Source organism: Zonotrichia albicollis, chromosome 1, assembly GCF_047830755.1.
Source record: "Zonotrichia albicollis isolate bZonAlb1 chromosome 1, bZonAlb1.hap1, whole genome shotgun sequence".
Classification (NCBI taxonomy): Eukaryota; Metazoa; Chordata; class Aves; order Passeriformes; family Passerellidae; genus Zonotrichia; species Zonotrichia albicollis.
The window spans coordinates 108313253-108335385 of record NC_133819.1 but is presented as its reverse complement, the minus strand read 5'-3'; the positions used below and the strand labels follow the sequence as shown (position 1 = coordinate 108335385).

At 43.0% G+C, this 22133-nt stretch overlaps 1 protein-coding gene across 1 annotated transcript; it reads left to right on the top strand.

Moving 5' to 3' along the window:
- Positions 1–1990: 1990 nt before the first annotated feature.
- LOC141730427 (uncharacterized) lies at positions 1991–21045 on the top strand. Its single transcript, XM_074548242.1, has 6 exons — positions 1991–2334; positions 2865–3202; positions 16712–16850; positions 17326–17770; positions 18140–18337; positions 19124–21045. The coding sequence occupies exons 1-6, from the start codon at positions 1991–1993 to the stop codon at positions 21023–21025; spliced, it is 3366 nt and encodes a 1121-aa protein (XP_074404343.1). The 3' UTR covers positions 21026–21045.
- The last annotated feature ends 1088 nt before the right edge of the window (positions 21046–22133 follow it).

The window sequence follows — 22133 nt, the reverse complement described above, 5'->3', positions numbered from 1 at the left end:
GACAGAGACCCCCAGGTGAGAGAGAGCATCTGCAGGGCAAATCCACACAGGCAGGACTCACTTTCTCACAGCCATCTAGAGGGGAGTCAGACCTCACCCAGAGGCCAAGTAGCAAGATGAGTACCAATTATTTCCCAGATTCTCAGCAGGGCCTGTGGGCAGTGCAGCACTGCCACAAGCTTCTGGGCATCTCACAGCCAGGGTTTGGCTGAGCACAGAGACATGGGATCCATGGAGGTCACTGTTCCTCCAAAGGTATTTGGGGCATATGCTCAGGGATGGCTTTGCTGTTTCTGGACTTGAGCTGGGATATCCTGACTGCCTCATTATGCCGTAGGATCTTCTCTGGGGAATTAACACTAACTGGGGCATGCCTGCACTGTGCAGAGATGACCACTTAACCAAATATATTAGGTCACCTGCTAGGTGCTGGATGTTTTCATTCATTTTCTTGTTGCCAGCTTCAATTTTTAATAGTAAGTTTTGTCTCCTCATTTTCCCTAAGCATCACCCTCACTTCTTTCAATACTGCTACTATTAAAGTGCAATCAAGGTCACTTCAGAGGGTCACTCCTGGGACTGTCCTTTGTTTGCAAATACCCAAAGGAATTAGACCCAAATGACTTAGTCACATATGCAAATATCTTATTGAGTCAAGGCTTCGGTGAAAGGGAATGTGATAAAAATAAATATCTCCTAAGGAGCAAGGTTGATTTGCAACTCCTTACCTTGTTTACCAGAACATTTTTTCTGGGAAAGCCTATGACTTTCTGAAGTTTTATTTAAGTAATTAATTATACAGATGTATTTTCTTTCCATTTAACTAGATTTTCTTGCTAGAAACACTTTTGGAAGTTTAATCAATGAAGACTTAGTAGGAAAACAACAGTTGCCCTCATCTTAAGAAAGGTAGGACAATTCACAGAATAAAAATCTTGACATCCCTGCAGAGCTAACCTAAAGCCAGACTGGCAATTAGGAGAAAAATCCTTCCCTAAAACAAAAATACTCAACAGCTTTCTTTTGGACTCTCAGATCTAGGAACCAGTTTTCATCCATGAGGAACTTCTGTTCAACACAAATATTGGAGAGGAGGAAAGAAGAGTAAAATTCCTTTGCCTCTGTCTCTCTGCTTGCCCAGCCTTACAGTCTGCTCTGGCCTAAATGCTCTAAACAAAGAGGTGTTCACAGGTTTCCCTAACATTGTACTGTCTACAATCATCCTCTCTGGACAGACTCACTGCTCTGGGCTCCCTGGTGTTTGTCAAACGTTGTTTGCATTGGGAGCACCTGAGGACACTTCCCAGCTCCCTGGCTGGGCAGCCCAGTTGCACCCAGCTGCTCATCTGGGCAAGAGCAGTCACAGGCTGCTCTCCACATGCCCTGCCTGCCCCAGCAAGTGAGTGCAGGCTGGGGATGATGTGCTTTTCCTGGCTCCCTTCCTGGCATCCTGCAGCTCGGCCCTGATGCTCGGCAGGTCCACAAGATGCAGCCTTCTAGTCCTGGCTGGACTCCCACTGCCCTCAGACCTTTGTATGCAGAGAAGAGATTAACTCTTTACTGTCAGGGACTGAGGCAGTGGAAGAGATTTCCCAGAGAACTGGTGGATGCCCCATCCCTGGAAGTGTTCAAGACCAGGTTGAATGGGGCTTTGAGCCACCTGGGCTGGTGGAAGGTGTCCCTGCCCATGGCAGGGAGTTGGAACTGGATGACCTTAAAGATCCTTCCAACCACCATTCCATGATTCTATGAGTCCATGAAGTGAATAGCCACAGGAAATGTCAAAGACACACTAAAGCTACTTGTGGGGGATCCTGTTAATTTCATCACTGTTTCCTTCCATCACCAATAAGTGGCTACCACAAACGATGAACAGCACCGACGCCCAGAGCATCCATACCTCACCCTCCCAGAATCCATACGGACCTTTTGCCTGACACGGGGCTGCTCGGAGCCACTCAAAGCAGCAGATCCCGCAGCGGGAGTGAAAATGCGCGTTCTGTCACCCCATAGCTGCCATCGCTCCTCCGCCCGTGGCTTCCAAGGGTTTCCGCGGAACAACAGTGACATCCAGTGGCCGCATCCCCCCGACCGAACCGTGGGATTCCTGCTGAGGAACGACTCGGGACCATTACAGATGCTCTGCCTTCATTACGGGGAAAAAAGCCAGGGCACAGAGAGAGACCTGCCGGGCTGGGGCGAGCGCAGCCCTAAGGGACACACAGGGCTCGCTTTGCAGCCGCAAACCTGTGCGCTCCTGATGGCGGCTGGAGAGTCGCGGGTCAGTCGGGGCAAATCAGAAAGTGCCCGAAGAAGGAGGGCAGAAACACCTTCGTGAGGGGGAGACAGTATTTCTGAAGGGGAAGGTCATCTCTGTGCCTCCGGCCACTAGCCCCACGAAACCACAAAAGAGATGGGGAGCAGCTTCACATGAGTGAAACTGTCCTGGTGATGTTTTTCCATCTCCTTGTTTCAAACCTCACAATTGTGCCTGTAAATTGTCCAGTTACAGTCAAGGGACTTTAAAAAAAAAAAAAAAAAGGCAAAAAGGCAAATGCTGTGATTCTCCTGATATCTGCCCATCACCGGAACCTTGGCTCCAAAATAGTGAGTACAGGGAAACAGGCAAAATCAAAGGGTCAGTGATGCTGCAACCTCTCTGACTTTTTTCCCCCAACAGTCCAGCTTTAGTGTAAATGATGACAAGAGCTACCCTTAAAAATCCAACCTGAGGCTAAGTCTGCACTGGAAACCTCTATCTCTGGAACCACATTGGTTTAAGCAGTGACACTTTTATTCCTGTTTTTTATTCCCGGTAAATCCCTAGAGCAGGATTAGCTGTACTAGCAAAAGTTCCTGTGAAGGAGTGATGGCAGGCGAGTTAACAGGCAGCAGTCTCGGCTCACGAGCAGCGCCTGGGGCAGCCCCAGCTCAGCCTCGGTGGCCTTTCCTCCTGACCCTCCTCCCTCTGAAGCTCAGCCCGTGAGCTGTGGCTGTGTGCTGGGCTCGAGGCTGCGCCAGCTCAGCTCTCCTGCTGCAAAGAGACCCTTCATCATCACCCTTGCCTGCAAGATCCCTCACACAGCAGCAGCCCAGTATTTCCAGGAATATGCATTTACTGGCAATAGAACTGACTGCAAGTGCTGCAAGGTAATTTGCCATGACTCCTACACCAATCTTTCCTCTCGCAAGATCTACAATAGTAAGAAATACTCAGTAGGTGGAAAAAATGCCATCATAAAGGAGGGAGAAGGGCTCTGTGAACCTGAGTCATTCCTTGTGCATTAAAGATGAAGGACTGGAGTAACTACATGAGAAGTCACTTCCCAATTTCATTATCCTTGGCTGCACTGTAGATATCATAGCTCTAACATTTAAATATGTTACATGGATGCTCAGGGAGGAATCCATGGCCCATGAATGTTGAGAAGTGGTTTCTTGGTCCCTGACAGGAAAAAACCCCCAGATAATTAATTAAGGTAAATAATAGCTTTATTTCTAGCTTTCCCAGTTACTCCAGGGATCTTCAGGACTGCTAGTGAATTGGAAAACAAATCAATGACTAATTAAGAAGTAAACATTTGCTGTTATAGATCAAGCCCTGCAACCTCAAGCCACAGAAGGGGAACCCTCTTCTTTAAATTTTCAGTGTCTCAGGCTGGTTTAAGGCATTAACAGGACTTTAGTAGACCACCTCCACCTTACACATGGTAGATTTTAGAGAAGATAGAAATTCTGCAGATCTCCTACTGAAGCCCCTCACAACAGTGCCTGGGACACCCTCCTTGCTCCAGCCCTGCTCCAGTCTCCTAAGAATCACTTTCTTTCTAGAAATACTGGAAGAGGTTTCCTCAGTGGCAGTGAACATTTTGGGGATGCCATGGGCATGTGGGCAGAGCTGAACCCATCCTGGGTGTGACAGCACCAGGACAGGGAAGGAGGCACCTCTCCTTTCAGGGAATACATGCCACTGATCTCATGACAATAAAATGACTTCTTACCACTGTCATAGGGCGGGCAGGCAGAGGGATGTGCCCCGGGCCTCATCATGGAGCTACTCCCATTGCAGAGCACCCACGACTGTTCCATGTGTGGAGGCTGAAGAGAAGAACAGACTCTGCTTTTCCCCCCTCACTTAGCACCTGCAGTAAAAGCTGGACCGACCCAGTCTGTAAAAAAAAACTTTCTCACACAATTTGCTTGTGTAACAGTGTTGGCCACTGCAGTAGGCTTCCCCCAGGCCTAACAGGGGGTAGCCCATGGGAGACCAGCTGCTGTGAGATGTGCAGCACTTCAGCGAGCGGCCCGGCCAGCCACGGTGGTGGTAACGCGCCAGGACTGCTGGAGCCGGGGTGCAGCTGTCAGCAGAGATCCGGGTGCCAAAATCACACCAGCACCTCATTAACCTGCAGAGGCAGCTCTGTGCAGCGCTGGAGGCAGGCATGGCCGAGGAGGAGGAGGCCAGGCTGCTGCTCGGGTGTCAAAGCACAGGCAGTAATTGACAGCTACATGCTGGCAGGCAGCAGTGAAGGAGAAATCTGTGTGCTTGTCCTCCCAACATGAGGAAAGAGCCGCGTGGTTCCCTAACAACCCCATTTCGGCATCCTCTTCCTTTTCATGTGTGTAATAGCTACCAGCAGCATCTCCTGTCAGTTGCTGACAAAGGATCCCACCTGGCACTGTGCAGATGCTGCCTCATGAACAACAGGCCACCAGGAGAGAAGTGTTGAGCATTGGAAGATTTATAGGAATCGAATTCTTCTTTGTTAAAGAGAAAAAATGTGGGTGGCAGGAACAAAAAGGATGAGAATAGGGAAAAAAAAAAAAAAAAAAAACAACACCAAAAAAAACAAAACAAAAAAACCCCAAAAAAGACAGGGAGGAAAACCTGCTGTGGGGAAATACAAGAGGAATAAACTTACAGGAAAAAAGTCAGACTTTTGTGGTGAGTTTGGTCCCCTCTTTTTGGTCCCCTCTTTTGCTTTTAACCTGTGTCAGGATTTTCAGTCATGGATTCTGCCTTCAGATGGAGGTCTGAATTTGCACAGATAGTTCCTTCAATTCCTACAATTCCTTCTAACTCATAAGGTTTCCAAGTAGTTGTCATTTCCCTTCCTCCAGGAAGGGCCAGTAGGTAAGAGGAAAGACCCATGCAGTGATATTTTACCCAGGTACTTCTCAATCCTTCCTTTGTATCAGTGTAAGTTCCAAAGGTGCTTTTCCTTGCCTCTAAAAGTCAGTCAGTGGGGATGTCAGGTAGCACCGTATCTATGACCACAGGCTCTACTCTACAATTTGTCTTAATTTTTCACCCTTTTTGTTTTGTGGAGGCACAGCTTCTCCTGCTCACCGGGCAAACTGAGTCATCTGACATTACATTTGCACTTTCCCAGAGGCCAGCAGGCTTCAGCTACCAAGCCATCATCATCCAGCCTCCCCCTATGGGCATAATATGCTAATTTATACCTACAATCAAGCATCTGTGATACCATTTGTGCTGCAGATACTGTGGGGGGAATTGATGGTTATTCAGATCTTGTGTTAACTGAGGAAAAACTGATTTATTTCCCCACTGAGTGGAGCAGTTACTAAAACCAGTGTGGATGAACTCTGCTTTTTCAATGTGCCTTGGCTGCATGCTAATAGTTTGGAGTCTAGGTGACTCATTCATTGGAGAAACTTTGCTCTCTGAATTATTCACTTATTCAGCCTACTAAGCCAGATAATAGGAGATGGCAGAACCTTTCCTCATCTCTCAGAGGGTATATTAATATCCTTTAAACATTCATACTCTGCCCAAATATATACATTTCAAGACTTATTTTTGCCTGTGTTCTTGATATCCTTTTATTCTAACTTCACCTGTACAATGCACATTTAGCTGGGAATAGAGCCATATTTCCACACAAAGAAAGAAGACAGGTTCCCTTTTTTACGTAGGCATCTTACATGTGAAGATATTCAAAATTTATCACCTGTGAGGGGAAACACCACTACCCTCTTTCCTGTCCTATTGTCATTGTCTATATCTAAAGTCACTTCAACTCTAAAAAAATTTTAAACCAGAAACAACTCTATATGTGTGAATTAATCATCATTTACATACCTTACAGTAGTTTTTCTCTGAGATAAAATCCATGATACACATTATTTCTTGTGTGTATTCAAAACAGATTTCATGACATCTTTCTAGCTGTCTACCTTTTCACTTACACTAATCTCCATTTCAATTTCACCTTCTCCACTGAAGTTCTTTTCTGTACTAGGTCTAGGCTCCCCAAACTGCAGACCCCTTTTGCCTGCTCTCATTTTCATAAGGGCCCTGCTTCTCTGTCTGCTTTACTTCCCACCCAAGCTACAAGAAGCAGGTGAACCTACTACTCCCTCCTCTTTCCTTTTCACAACTTCTTCTGTGCTGATCCCTCCCCCTGGAGAACAATCTCCCCACCACAACACTGATCACTCACTGTGCAAGTGTGTCCCCAGGCTGTTCCCAGATCCTCCAGCAAGGATGAATCACCAAAATCATGGCATCATGGAGATCCAAGCCCCAAAGGTGAACAAAGTACTGGAAGGCTCTGCATGCTGGCAGGGATTTCAGCATTGCTATTGCCCTTATTGATAATTCACCACATAATTATTCAACACTGTAAATTCTGTTCATGAGGAACGATACTGAGCCCAACAACAGACAGACAAGATAGGTGTGATCCACCACCCTAGATCCCTCTTCAAGACTCATTTCTTCCAGAATCTCTGAAAGCTGATTAGGAGTCCCAGATGGCTGAGATGCTTTTAATATACTATTTTTATTTCATTTTGGTGCCTATCAAGGCTGGTAACTCCTTTTCAGGCAAGGACCAGATCCTTCTGTGGTTATAAGGCACCTAGCACAGCTAAATCTCACTCCAGCTTGTCTGTCAGTCTCCAGTTATGTAAATCATGATAATATCTGATTGCATGCCTCTCCATTGTCCCTCTCTTGGGGCTTCCAATACGAGAAAGTCAAAGGCACCAAGTCATCCTGTGCACTGTCTATTGCAACACACTCCTCTCCCAAGTTCCTCTACCAAATTAATATATCATGATAATATGTAGAATGTCTTCACTCAGACTTCCTTTTTTTACCATTTATTCTTACAATAAAAACTTAGCAAGGTCACAGGTAATGGTAATAATAATGGGATTGGGGTAATTTTGAACATATATAAGGACAGTTTCTATTCACAATAAGGTGAAACACCTCTTTTCTCCTGCTGAGGCTATTTGCTCTGAGTCATTATTTATCTCTGGCTCTTCACAACCCTGCTGTGTTAATACTGTTTCAACAGAGATTTTTAACATTAATGAAGGCACTACGTTCGATTTTAACCAACTGAATGTTGTATTCTGCATAGCTGAACCTTATTTTTCCCCTTCACTTTTTTTCAGGCAAAGCATTACATTTTTTTTCAACTAAGTTGGTTTCTGAATAGACCAGATTTAAATGTCTGCAAACTTGCTTGCATTTCCTTCACCTAGGGATAATAAAGCAGCACATGAAAGCCATGTTTCTGAAGTTCAGCACTGAACAACACACTGAAAAAAAATAACATGGTCAGTAATGGGTGAAAGAAATGACATGGCAAGTGCTATTTTAAGAAGAATTAACACTTTTGAGGATAATAGGGAACCCACAGGGGCTGAGTGTGTCCTGTGGATATGAGCAAAGGAGAGAACCAAAGCAATTCCTTCTTGCACAGCCAATAACAAATACCCCAAGCCATAGAAATACCCTTGGTGTGTGGTTGCACATTGTAGGGTCAAGAAGCAGCAAAAATCCAATGCATACAGACACTGGCAGAATCTAAAAGAAGAAAAAAAAAGTCTTCCTTGGAGACATCCGGACTCCTGTGGGCCCATTGCTCTGTACTATCTATGCCATCCCTTTGCAGCAGATGAATAAAGAAGGGAGAGTGTTAAATTTCCTGGCATCTATTTTAACACGTCTTCCATTCTGGGACCTTAATTATATCCAGGTGGTGTCCAGGTGCAGTTGTCTGGACTATCTCCACTGGGCACATTTGCTTGTAGAATAGTCTGGTTAGAGGCTTTTTTGTTTTAGAAAAATGTGTTCTCCTGGCCATTCATTATGGACTCACACTCTTCCCAAATTTTCCCTATGTCCCCAAACTGAAAAATAGCTAATCAAAGCCATAAATAAAAGAAACCCACTTTGACAACTGATAACACTTCTAACTAAGTTTATACAATACATTGAGCATCACTGATTTTTCCAAAATCCACAGCAGGGGCATATTTTAAAGAGTGCAATATTATTTCTGAGATGAATACAGTCTGGTTTTTTTCTTTTTGTTCTTGAGAACACCGAATTTCACCATGAAATCTAAAAAATACCCTGGACTTTATGAAACAGTACTATGAGAAGAAAGAAAGCCATAATAATAAAAATTGATGGCACCAACATACAAGAAGAGCTTGAGGCCAAAAAAAACATTTTAAAAATGAAACAACATTTTTGGGAAGAAGAAACTTTTTCCAATGATCAGACACTAAATTTCACTACCAGATTTGGTTCTACCCTACAATCTAAGGGCTAAGTGCTGTCAGAAATGGCATTATGGCAAACGATGACTTCCTAGATGTAGGTTAGCAAACAAATGCTTTTAATGGTAATATGGTCTGACAACATCATTAACTGAGATAATCAACAAGTATCTTCGTCCTCAGCAACCCTCATTCAGAAGATCACAGTTTGGACTTGATTTGGGTCATATCTGAGGCACTGTAAAAGACAGATTATTAAAGAAAATATCTTTTAAGGCATTATTACAAACTGTCTCAGCTGAAATTAAATGGAAAACACAGGAAAAGAAGTTTTATAAGTAAAGTCATTAACTTGAAAGAACAAAAGTACAGGTAAGGCAGCCAAACTGAATATTAAATATAAAGAAAATGTTCTGCTTCCCTAAGACAAAGGTGACCAGCATGCTAGAAAAGGAAGGATGAGATAATATCCTGCCTTAAATTAGAAAAGCTTTGCCACAAGATTTTTCAAGTCTGTTAGCAAGTCTCTGGTAAAGTAATAAGGTTGTGGACAGCGCCATAGGACTGGGGAACAAGGGCATGACCTCCAATTAAGAAGGTGAAAAAATTGACCCATATTTACAGGTCTATTAGAACCACTTGAATAGCTTGCTAGGCTTTAAAATAGTGTTCTGTGGGGAGTCTAATTAATGATGCAGAGGTAAAAGCAATATGGGATAAAATGCAACATGGGTTTACTAAAGGTAGACCTTGCCAGACTCACTTAATTTCAGTTTTTGAAAAGAGAACTGTTAGGGCAGCAGGGGAGATATTTCCAGCAAAAATAGGGAAGCATTCATGTCTTTGTATGAGGCCCAGGTGATACCATATGGAAAACTGCTACAATCCTGGTCACCCATGTTTCAGGGAGATACCTTCCAGCTGGAAGAGGCACAGAGAGGTCAGTGGGAAGGTTAGGAAAATGGATGCGAGGTGTCTGGCTGTTCAGCCTAACAAAGAGTGGCTGACTGGAGATGTGTCTGCAAACAGAGACCTAGCTAAAATAAAAAGCACTGGGACAGAATGTGTACTACAAAGTGGTCAGAAGTAACTTGAGGCTGGAAGGAAAACAAGCTGCAAAAGTTTGCAGTTCAAGCAAAGGTTTTCAACAAGAGTGGAGACACAGAAAGGTAACTACAACTCAGACTGAGTTGAAGAAAGGATGATTTGAGAAAGGATGGCCCAAGAAAGTGACCAGTGTCACTTTGATGACTCTCAATGAAGATTTCCTCAGTTCCCACTCAATGATTTCAGACAATTGCTATGGTTTTACATAAAACACATGCTCTGAACTAACTTTCAAACCAAATTATTCAAATTAGTTCATGTTAAGAAACTAGCACAAAACTAGCATTGCTATTAATTTAGCTAGTGGCAGGAGCTGCTGCTGGGTGCTGACAGGATCCCCTTGGCCATTGAAAAGTCCTTGTCTCGTTTTGATGGAGCAAGGTGTGATGAGGAGGTGAGTGGCACACTATGGTGGATCCCATTTTGCTGCCTCAGAAACATTCCTCTCCATTTGAAATCTGTCTTGCTTTAGAGGCCTTCCACACAGGAAAAGAATTGTGGGTTGTGGCACTCTACTTCCTCTGCTTTCACTTCCTTGGAGAATCAGAACTGACACACAGAAAGAAACTATTAAAAAAACAAGTGAAACTAGTTAACTTGTTTACACATTCAAAGTGTTCTCTCTTGAGCTAAATGACCTTCACAGGTCACCTCCAACCAAAATTATTCTGCAGTTCTGTGAAGTGGTGCTACAGGCCTTGTCAGCCTCTTTTCCCAGCTGACCCCTCCAATGGAAGCTGGAAACAGTTTGGAGCAGAAGAGCTCCATTTGATGCCAGGTACAGTCTGCCTACAAGGATGGCACTGCAAGACCAATCCATGAGAAAACTGCTCACAGCATCCCCAAACTCATGAATGTTTGAGCGGGAAAAAACTAAACTTTGGTTAACAGTAATTTCAGTGGCATTGAAAACTTTGAGACGAACATAATAATGTGTAACCGAGTCAGATTTGAAACCTGCTGGATTTGACACAAACTCTGCTGCATGAGGAAGGCTTAATATTTTTTTTAATGTCTGAAGGATGGCCTGCAAATCTGCAGCTAAGCTGCGTTAAGGGTTTAAAGACCATTTATTATTTTCTACTGATCTAAAATCCTTAAATCACCTTAAACTCTTAGCTCACCTAAGATCTTAAAATAGAAGAACTTAAGCTCCCTGTGTCACTGTATCAAGCATTAATCTGATCAATATTTATTAAACTTATGCAGATAAAAGTCTAGGCTTTATATTATTAAAAAGTTGGGAGGTTTTAGAACAGTCATGACTAAAAGTGACTCTCAGCCAACTTTGCAAAGGTAGTGTGCATTCATGTGAACCTTCACACTTCAGAGACAGTTTATTCTCTATATTGCAGACACCCCTTCAATTTGGGGACTCCTCTTTATCATTTATGAGGTAGGGGGCCACTATAATAAAGAATAATCAAACAATACCACACCAGTTTTTCCTGCGTGACTGAGGAATGCATCCCACAATATTTGAAGTTTGTATGGATAACTGCACTCCATCATTTTGTTGTCCTTCAGTGGAGTTTTAGTTGCATGTTGCACAATAACCACACATGATGTGAAACATAAATAGGCTTGCAGCTAGTATTTTGATTTATTTTTCAGATCTTAGAGAATCAGTAAGGTTGGAACAGACTTCCAAGATCATTAAGTCCAACCCTTGACCAAAAACAATCATGTCCACTAAAGCATATCCCAAAGTGCCAATTCTGCCCCCTTTCTTTGAACACTTCTAGGGATAGTGACTCCACCACTTCCCTGGTGAGCCTCTTACTATGCTTAATTTCTCTTTCAGTGAAGAATTTTTTCCTAATATCCAGCCTGACCCTCCCCTGGTGCAAACTGAGGACATTTCCCCTCATTCCATCCTTTGTTGCCTGGAAGGAAGAAGAGGCCAACACCCACATTGCCACTGCCTCCTTTCAGGTAGCAATAAGGTCTCCCCTCAGCCTCCTTTTCTCTTCCCTCATTTCCAGGGAAAGTTAACTTTCCATATTCAGTGTTAGATGGTCTTTCACTTCCTTCTATCACACTTTTTGTTGTAAATAAAGGGTAGTTTTGCTTTTTCTTTCTGTTCCCTTAATGAAACCGCACCAATGGAAGTGTAACTTCGCTTTCCCCGGCACCGAGGACACATCCAGAGCTGTTAAAAATGAGAGCAATAAAAAAAGGAAGGAAAAGAGGCTTTAAAGGACTAGCAGCTCATGTTACTGGAGCTGTGAACATTACAGTGGAGAGGCAATTAATGGCTCAGAAGAGAAAATGGGCTGCAGCATCTTCATATACCCCCCAAAACTGTAGGGGTGATGGGGCAGCCTAAGGGGCCTGGCAAAGTGTCAGACAAAGGTCTTCCATGCTGGCCCTCATCTCTGCTTCACCCTTCCAGCAAGCAACTCAACCACATTCACCCTTGATCAGTAAATAAACAACTTATACTCTCTTATAGTCTGGAAACCACCTGTGACAAGAGCTATAGCTTGATTTGAGGTATTAAAGAGGAGTAAATACCTTTGGGCTATAAATTTCAGCAGGAATTAAGCAAAAGTTTTCAGGGGATTTTTTTTTTTTTTTAAAGCCTGACATTTAGAGACAAAAAAAAAAAGAATCTGAAGACATTGCCCAGCCTGGAACACACAAGCCTGAGGAAGACCATAAATTAGATAAACCTGCCCTCAATGTTTGTCATTATATGCAAAGATAAATTAGGATTTAAGACCCTGCAGATTGGGTCATCCAGATGCCTGTGCTCAGGGTAGCCAGCTCTGGAAAGCTGCTTCCTTTTGTTCTCTGTTGCCCATGTCACACCTCTGCCCTCCTCTCTCCAGGGCAGGGCACGGCTTTCAAATTCACCTCACACCTGTGGAGCTGTGGAGCTTTTTGCCTCTAAGAAAAGCTAAATTGGAGGCTAAGTGCCCTGACTGTCAGCAAAGCACAGCTGATAGCAAGAGCCACCAGGCAGCCACTTCTCTTTGCAGGCTGCTGCCCCACCTCAGGCTCAGCCAGAAGCCCTTCAGGTGCCACAGAGGCAGCTTCCCTTTCAATTAATAAATCTGAACTGGGAAGAGCCGTGGAGAGGCAGGAATTATGCAGGGCAGTCAAAGGGGACAAGGCAAAGGCTAATGGCCTGAAGCAAGAAAGAAAGACAATCCAAGATGAAAAGATCTTAGCAGCAAGGTCTGCCAGGAAGCACCCACAAGAACTCTTAGAATGGTTATTTTTGCTTTGGGAGGATCAGGGGAAGGAAGGAGAGGATGCAAAGGCTTCAAGTCCAAGAAATAAACAAACACACTCTAGGAATACTAATCACTACAGAGACACTTCATGTTGCTCCACTGTGAATGAGGTAGCATCCTCTCCACAACCTGGCCAGAAATCTGTAACATTTTCAGCAGCACAAAAGTTCAGTTCACAGTTTTCCCTCCCTGCAAAGCCAACATGTCAAAAATGAGGGAAAAAAAGCCCGTTTTTTAAAGGGGCAATCTAGTAAACTACACCCATGTTACTAGCATCCTTTTCTTAAGGATCTAGCAAATTTGGAGGGGAAAAGAAAAAAAAGACTCCATTTAAACTCTCAGAGCTTTTCCAGCCCAGAAATGGATATAACATAGCACTGAATTACACCTGTCCCTCTGCTGGTTCCCTATCTCATTAGAAATACATCTGAAGAAATCTGCTACACCTCTCTATGGTAATTGATTCACTCAGACCCTTTATAACATCTGAGAAACTATGTGAAATGAGACACCTAAATATGACTCAAAGTCTTTATCAAAACCAGAGGTGTATTTTGTCTGTTTTAGTAGGCAGCTACTGCTCCTCACTTCCCCATTTGATTCAAATTTCCTACCTGGCAGATATGCCATCCCATGTTACCAAGGAGCAACAAAACTCTGACTTCCCAAGAAATACTTTGCACAAAGGGCAGGGCCTAAGCTCTGGGTATGGGAAGAATCTTGGAAAAATATGAAATCACCACTTTGCTTCAATTTTGGCATAAGGTTTCTTTCTTCAGTCTCTTATATGCCCAGATTCAAGTAGCAAGGAAGATATAAATCTGAATGCTAGATGGGAAAAATATTTTAAAAAGTAACACTTACATTCCTTATCATGAAAAAAACTTACAAGCATTTATGTACAGGTTCTTAAAGCACTCTAATTCCAGTACCTCCAGCATGGTAAGGAGGAGGGATACAACACCGGGTGCAAGGCTGTAAGAGGAGGTGAGTCAGATGCCAGTGCAATATGCTGTCATTATACCTGATGTATAATACTGAAAAAATTTTATTGTGACATTAAATAGTGTGAACAACCCAGCAACAGAGCACAGAAAGAAACAGTGCATCAATATGATACCACAAAAATCAGGGGGTGAGTTAACCTGAGATGGCATTAGCAGAACAAGCTGAAAACTGATCGATGTATATACACCAGAAATTATTACAGAAATAGAATACAAATAATATAAACCCTTAAACTTCAGAGGCTATATCCATTAACTTCCTTGGCTTTATTCCAGAAACTAATTTGGCTCATGTCCTGTAAAGAAGGCATTTGCACTGACATACTGTCTTTGTTTTTACTTGAGGATTGACTCTGCTTACAGTCATTTGTCAAAAGCAGCTGAATGTAAATGTCCCAGCAGGGAACTCCACAAATTTCAACAGTTACAAACAGTTTCCCATGTACAAAAGGTTCAAGACAGAGTTCAAGTTGCTCAGATCTTTAGAACATCAGGGAAAGGATTAGAAGCAAGATCTGTCTTACTAGGGAAGTTTTCCATCCTCAAAAACTCTGCTGAGCTGATCCTCTTGAAGCTGTCAGTGGTATAGATCCAGCAAAGGCCTTCCCCTTGCTCTTGTTTGTCACAACTTGGCTGTCTTGGTAAGTTCCCAATGACTTCAGCAAAGCTAAAGCTCTGATCCATAGGAAATGGCTGAGAAACATAACCAAATACTCATATCCAAAGCTGCAGCTTCATTGGTAGCTGAAGATAACCCAAAAGTAAGCTGCTGACAAAGGGCAGCAAGAAGGGTATGAAAGATGAACTTCTTTAGCAGCAGCCCACGAGTAGAATAGCTTAAATAGCTTAATGAGAAAAAAACCTTCATATGTCAGGGGACTTTGCTTTCTGACAAGCCAATGCTGAGGACCTGCTCTCAGCTCACTCTGACTCTCCCTCCTTTTCCATGGGTGACATGAGGCTGTGATTCAAATTCTGAGCACAGGATGATTTCTGTGCAGAGCAACTTAGGAAGAAGTTCTGTGCTGACTTATGATTATCTGTGTGACTAAAGTCTACCTTTCTTTGCCAAGGTAATAAGCCCTTCCCCTAATCTTTCCTGCAGCAGAGTAAATATTAGATGTAATACAGCAGATCTGGTGGCAGTTTTAGCAGAAAGGTGCTGGTGTCATATCATGTAGGATTGTGCACATAAATGGCACCTTTTGAAAAACCCACGGATTTGCAGGGCTTAAAAAAACCGTGTAGCACCAGTGACACCTGCAGGAACATGCTGGTTGGAACAGCAACAGGAAAAAAAGGCCAAAATGAGAAGCTATTGTAAGGATGTACCCGCAGTGCCTGCCTTCCAGGCATACTTAAGCCTACTAGGGAATATTTAAGATAAAAATTTGGGGGAGAGTTGTTTAGAAAGGAGAGAAAGTAGATGATCAAGTATACACACAAGTGAAGATCAAAGCACTGTGTCAACATTTAAAGGCAAGAAAGTTTGATCCAGTTTGAAGTATAGTAGCTAGATCACCAAAAAAAGGGACTAGAAGGGGAAAGTCTTCAGAGAAAAATACCTAGTGATTACCAGTGACATACAAAAATCTGCTTTTTCCACTTCCCCGTTTGCACAGTAACAAATTGAATTTCACCTCATTACACAATGCTGTTCCACTTTAGCCTCACAAAAATCCAGCCACTCCACTTTATGCCAGTTTACCCTATTTACACTAGGAAAGCTGCTTCTAATGCACTTCATTAACACTGCTGCTAAAACATTGCATTTAAAATAGATGCATGCAAGTCGAAAACAAAATCAAAGGAAAAAAGGAAAGGAAAAAATCCTGTTCTAGATTAATATTTTGTGTCTCTTGGCTTAAAATGTCTTTTATGTTTTGTGAAAAAGCTGTGTCAATATGACTGGGGAACTGTTGAGCAAGGCACAGAGAAATATGTGTCATAGCAGATCTATCGATACTACAGAATATGGAGGAACATGAACTACCCATTGCAAAATGGGAAATCTGGTAATACAGGAAATACAAAAAATGTGGTGAGTCTGCAAGAAAAAGGAATTTAGCACTGAATGATACAAGTGAAGGGAAGATTGATATAATGATAAAATATTAGGATAGCGCTGTTAAAAATAAAAAAAAGGTAAAGAGCGGGATCTGGAATTTTTTGGAGAGAAGAAGGCAAGAGATCCTTTGCAGGCAGAACTGAGAACCTCCTAAGGAGTCCTTGATCAGATTGGATATGACCCACTGGTGAGGTTTCTTTCTGAGAGATGGGTGGTATCACACACTATGATGCTGTGGATGGCTTCAGTTCCCTGTTGGAAAAGAAATGAAATTTAGCAAAATGTTTTATTATAGTTTAGTTATGAGTTTTGTGTGAATTGGTTTGTAAAAATAATTTTGTAGCCGTTGATATTATGTGATTGAGTTTTGTGTAACCCTGGCAAGTAGCTTTAGAAACCTAACAAACATTAAGCCAGGGTAGGAGAGTAAGAAGACTAACCGGTTTGGGGATAGCATACAATAGGACAGGTAGAAGATTTATGATTTTGCTCGTGAACTAGGGAATGTATTACAAGGGTCCGTAGTTTGGCGAAGGGCCACTGTTTCTTGGAGACTTTGCGAAGGGCCACTGTTTCTTGGAGACTTTGTTATGAATTGCTTGTGTATAAAAGGAAAACACCCATGTGTGAATTTTGGGGTTCTGTTTTTGGGGACGCTAGTCCGCAGGCCCCCGGGCCCTTCAATAAAGCGCCGCACAAAACTTATCCGAGTTTTGTGTCCTTTATCATTCGGGCAACAGTTTTCTGGCGACCGCAGCAGGACTCCGAGGGTTGCTGGGGCGGTTCGCGTCTCGATCCACTCCAAGCCGGCGCCGAGCACTTCTCGGAGGAGTCATCGGGTCGTGCCCGACCCCCGCGCCTGTCGGACGACTGCAGAAGGTAAGCCCGAAGGCGCTTTATATTGGAAAAAGGTGATAATTGGATTTGGTTTGGTGGTTAATGGAAAAAGCCTAGGCTCCGGCCATAAGACGTCTAGGGTACGCAGGTCCGGAATTCGCCTCCTATTGTTTTTTTTTCTCGGGGAAGGACGGCGAAAAGGTATATTGGTTTATTGGGATTAAAGGTGGAATAGAAGAAAAAAAAAAAAAAAATAAAAAATTAAAGGCTGTAATATGATGTCTTTTTAAACTTTTAAAACTTTGGTGCAGGCCAATGGAAAAATACCTGGAAACACGCCATTAGGTTGTATATTGAAAAGGTGGAAAGGCGAAGGCTTTTCTCAAGAGTTAGATAAGAGCAAAATGATAGATTATTGTAACCGTTCGTGGCCTGAATATGAGATTGGGGAAGTGGGATGGCCAGTGAATGGTACACTGGAATTGGAGATAATAGAATCTTTGATGCACTTTTTAAGGAAGAATGAGAAGTGGGATGAAATAGCATATTTAGATTTGTTTTTCGTTTTATATCGGAAAGAAGAATGGCAAAAGGAGTGTGGTATTTTGGTTTTACAGATGAATGATGAGAGCGGGTGTGTTGGATGTAGAGAAAGAAAGGAGTGTGATTTGTATCCCCCGATTGAAGAAGATTTGTCCTATTGTGTAGCACCTCCGAGGGGTCCGGTTGTTCCTAATGTACCTTTTGCTCCTCCTGCTGACATAACTATAAAAAGGGCATCTAGTGAGAGTGACAGTGATACTGAAAAGAGTGAAAGTATTAAAAGGACTCCGTTAGCAGAGCGGACTCGCCAAGGAAGGAAGGGGCAGAAGGGGCCACAGTTAATTGCGCCGTTAAGGGAAGCTGTGGGACCACAGAGAGAAAGGATACTTATAAAGGTGCCTTTCTCTCCAGGGGACTTGGTAATATAGAAACAATCGGCTGGAAGTTACCGGGAGGATCCCGAAAGGGTAGCAAGGGTAGTTAAAATGGTGATAAAAACTCAGAATCCGGACTGGAATGATTTACAGGTATTATTGGATACTATAATGGATTCTACAGAAAAGGAGATGGTTATTAAAGCTATGAGAGAAAAGGCTCGTGAAGAGATTAGGTTGTGACAACTAAATGAAACAGTTGATGAATTGGTGCCAAGTGAGGAACCCAGGTGAGATCCAAACTCTACGGGAGGAATAAGGGCTGTAAAACGATATCAGGAATTGTTGGTGGAAGGAATTAGAACAGGAATACCTAAGACTATGAATTGGTCTAAGCTGTATTCGGTCAAGCAGGACAAGAATGAGTCTCCGTCTGCCTTTTTGGAACGGTTAAAAGACACGGCTCAGAAGTTTACTAATTTAGATGTAGAAGATCAATCAGGGAAACTTCAATTGGCATTATTGTTTTTAAGGCAATCACAAGAGGATATTAGGAAAAAGTTACAAAAGCTGGAAGGGGAGGATACTCGGAATTTGGATAAAATGTTGGAGGTAGCATGGAAGGTATACAACAACAGGGAAAAAGAAACTGCAAAAAGACAACAAGCTAGTATTTTGGCTGTAATGCAACAGACAAGGGCAGGAGGAAAATTCATTAGGGGACGAAGTCAGGGAGGAGCTAATCGTGGACAGAGGGGGGTGATGAGAGGTCGGGGAGGATTTGAGTTTGGACCTAACACGGAGAGGTTGGATCCAAACCAGTGTGCATTTTGCCGACAATTGGGGCACTAGAAAAATGAATGCCCGGTTAGAGAGGGGAATATGGGGTTAGTTGGGAATACTCATGTGAGAGGATTTACGGGAGGACCAACAGAGGCAGCTCAAGCACTAGTTTTGGGAAATTATCAGAATCAAAGCTGACTAGACAAAGACCTGAGGGTAGTTTTAGAGATAGATGGGAAGGGTCAAGAATTTATGGTAGACACTGGAGCTACATATTCTGTACTTAATAGATTATTAGGACCTTTGAGTGACACAACTGTACAGGTGGTGGGGGCAACAGGGAAGCTAGAGGAACAACCATTTTTACAACCTTTAAATCTTAGGTTCGGGGAGAAGGAATTGGATCATCAATTTTTGTATATGCCAAATTGCCCCACACCCCTTCTTGGCAGAGACCTATTGTCCCGACTTAATGTGAAAATAATATTTGAAGAGGGAAGGGTGAAATTGGAGATACCTGAGGAACAAATAGCAGGCATTTTTGTGATTAAGGAAGTAGATGCCTCTCCTATTCCAGAAGAAATTGAGCAGGCTGTAGTACCCTGAGTGTGGGAGTCGGGGGTCCCTGGGAAATCTAAAGCTGCCCAGCCAGTAAAAGTGGAACTTAAAGAAGGGGCCCGACCAGTGAGGGTAAAGCAATACCCCTTGAAGCTTGAGGCAAGGAGGGGAGTAGCCCCGTTAATTAAACAATTTTTGGTTCAAGGAATATTACAAGAATGTGAATCGGAGTATAATACTCCAATTTTTCCAGTGAAAAAGCCTAATAGTAAATATCGTTTGGTACAGGACTTGAGAGCGATTAATGAAATAGTAAAGGACATACATCCAGTTGTTGCTAATCCTTATACATTGTTAACATCTGTATCAGAAGAGTTTAAATGGTTCTCTGTGATTGATCTTAAAGATGCCTTCTTCTGCATCCCACTGGCAGTAGAGAGTAGGAAATATTTTGCCTTCGAGTGGGAGAGTCCTGATTCTGGGAGAAAGAGGCAGCTTACGTGGACCAGACTGCCACAAGGGTTTAAGCTCAGCCCCACTATTTTTAGAAATCAACTGGCCAAAGAGCTGGAGGAATGGAAGATAACCCAGGTAACAATATCTCCATCCTTGTATGTAGTCCTGCAGTACGTGGACGACATTTTTCTGGCCACTAAAGAAAGGGACATGTGTGTGGAATTAACAATTAAATTACTTAATATGCTTGGCCAAGCAGGGTATAAGGTCTCTAAGGAAAAAGCTCAATTGATCAAAAATAGTGTTATTTATCTCGGTTGTGAGATCACACAAGGGCAGAGACGTTTGGGAGTTAACCGAATAGAGGCAATATGTGCTATTCCTTTGCCTCGTAACCATCAGGAATTGAGATCTTTTCTAGGAATGGTGAGATGGTGTCGACTGTGGATCATGAACTTTAGTCTCCTAGCCAAGCCACTGTATGAGGCCTTGAAGCAGCATCGGTTGGAATGGACGACACAACAAAAGAAGGCCTTCCAGGAATTGAAGCAGGCACTAAAGGAGGCCCCAGCCCTAGGACTCCCTGACCTGACCAAAGAATTCCAGTTATATGTAAATGAGAGGCAAAAACTGGCATTGAGGGTCCTCACCCAGAAGGTGGGATCATGGAAGAGGCCAGTAAGATACTTCTCTAAACAACTGGATTTGGTAAGTTCCGGGTGGCCCTCGTGTTTACGAGCCTTGACAGCAACAATAATCCTTATTCAGGAGGCCCGGAAATTGACTTTGGAGGCAAAAATGAAAGTGTTTGTTCCCCATATGGTCATGGCTGTTTTGGAGCAAAAGGGGGGTCACTGGCTATCATCAAGTCGAATGTTGCAATACCAGGCTATCCTGAGAGAACAGGATGATATTGAAATAAAGACTACTAACCATGTTAATCCAGCAGAGTTTTTACGCAGTGACCAGGAGGCTGAGGGACTGGTGCACGATTGCGTGGAGGTAATTGAACAAGTGTATGCCAGCAGACCCGACCTAAAGGATGAACCATTAGAAGACCCTGAATGGGAACTATACACTGATGGATCCAGTTTTGTTGAGAATGGGACTCGCTATGCTGGGTATGCAGTGGTAACATCAGATCAGGTAATAGAAGCAAAGGCTTTGTTACCTGGAACTTCAGCCCAGAAGGCAGAGGTGATTAGACTCACCAGAGCTCTGTACTTGAGCAAGGACAAAAGGGTTAATATCTGGACAGATTCTAAATATGCCTTTGGTGTGGTTCATGTGCATGGGGCGTTATGGAAAGAAAGGGGGCTTTTGAATTCACAGGGAACCAATATCAAGCACCGGGAAGAAGTGCTACAGCTACTGGATGCGGTACATAGTCCCAAAGCAGTTGCAGTAATGCATGTTAGAGGACATCAGAATGCAGAAGGAGAAGTTTACAGAGGAAATCGATTTGCTGATGTTACAGCACGGCAAGTGGCACGGGAAGTATAGACTCAAATGGCATTGGTACCAGTAAGAACAAATCCGGCTACCCCATACCTGAATCAGGAGCCCAAATATTCAATAGAAGATAGAAAACTAATAAACTTGCTAGGGGCACAGAGGAATCAGCTCGGGTGGTATGTTACGCCGATGAGACAAATAGTGGTACCGACTCGCATAATGAAATTTATTTTGGAATCAGAACATAATAAATGCCATTGGGGGGCAGAAGCATTGGTAAAATTTTTAAAGAATGAGATAATCTCTAATCAGATGTTAACAATGGCAAAAAGAGTTAATGCAATGTGCCCGGTATGTTTGAAAAATAATCCAGTAGTTAAGAGACAAATACAAATGAGAAAGTTGCAAATTGGGCCACAACCAGGAGATTATTGGCAAGTTGATTTTTCTGAATTGCCTAGGGCACAGGGATACAGATACTTGTTAGTGTACGTATGTACGTTTTCAGGGTGGCCAGAAGCTTTTCCATGTAGAACTAATCAAGCTAAGGAGGTAGTAAAAACCTTGTTAAAAGAAATAATACCAAGATTTGGAGTACCCTTAGGATTGTCGTCAGATAGGGGTCCACATTTTATAGCCGGAGTAGTGCAAGAATTAGCACGGATGTTAGACATAACCTGGAATTTGCATACTCCCTGGAGACCTCAGTCTAGTGGGCAGGTGGAAAGAATGAATCAAACTCTGAAAGGACAAATCAAAAAGATTTGCCAGGAAACTAAACTGCACTGGCCTCAGGCTTTGCCTTTGGCCCTACTCAGGATTCGAATTAAACCGAGAGAAAAAGTAGGCGTAAGTCCATATGAGATACTATATGGCAAACCATATCATGCAACTGTATTAAAAGGGGAGGTACATGTGAGTAGAGATCAGGCAATTGCAGAGTATGTTATGTCACTTAATAAAATCTTGAATTCTTTAAGAAATACGTTACAGTAGAATAAACCGCTCACGCTGGAGAACTCTGTCCACGACATCCAGCCTGGGGACCAAGTGTACATCAAGAAGTGGATTACGGATCCGCTACGGGAATCATGGAGCGGACCCCACCAGGTGATGATGACGACCTACACGGCGGTGAAGGTCCAGGGGATGGACG

Bases quoted from the DNA above. Each gene is read 5' to 3' on its own strand.
- LOC141730427 (XM_074548242.1), top strand. From the start codon at position 1,991: ATGCGCGTTCTGTCACCCCATAGCTGCCATCGCTCCTCCGCCCGTGGC. The intron at 3,203-16,711 runs GTAAGAAATACT...TTCGGGCAACAG, and splicing joins CTCTCGCAAGATCTACAATA to TTTTCTGGCGACCGCAGCAG. The intron at 16,851-17,325 runs GTAAGCCCGAAG...GCACTTTTTAAG, and splicing joins CTGTCGGACGACTGCAGAAG to GAAGAATGAGAAGTGGGATG.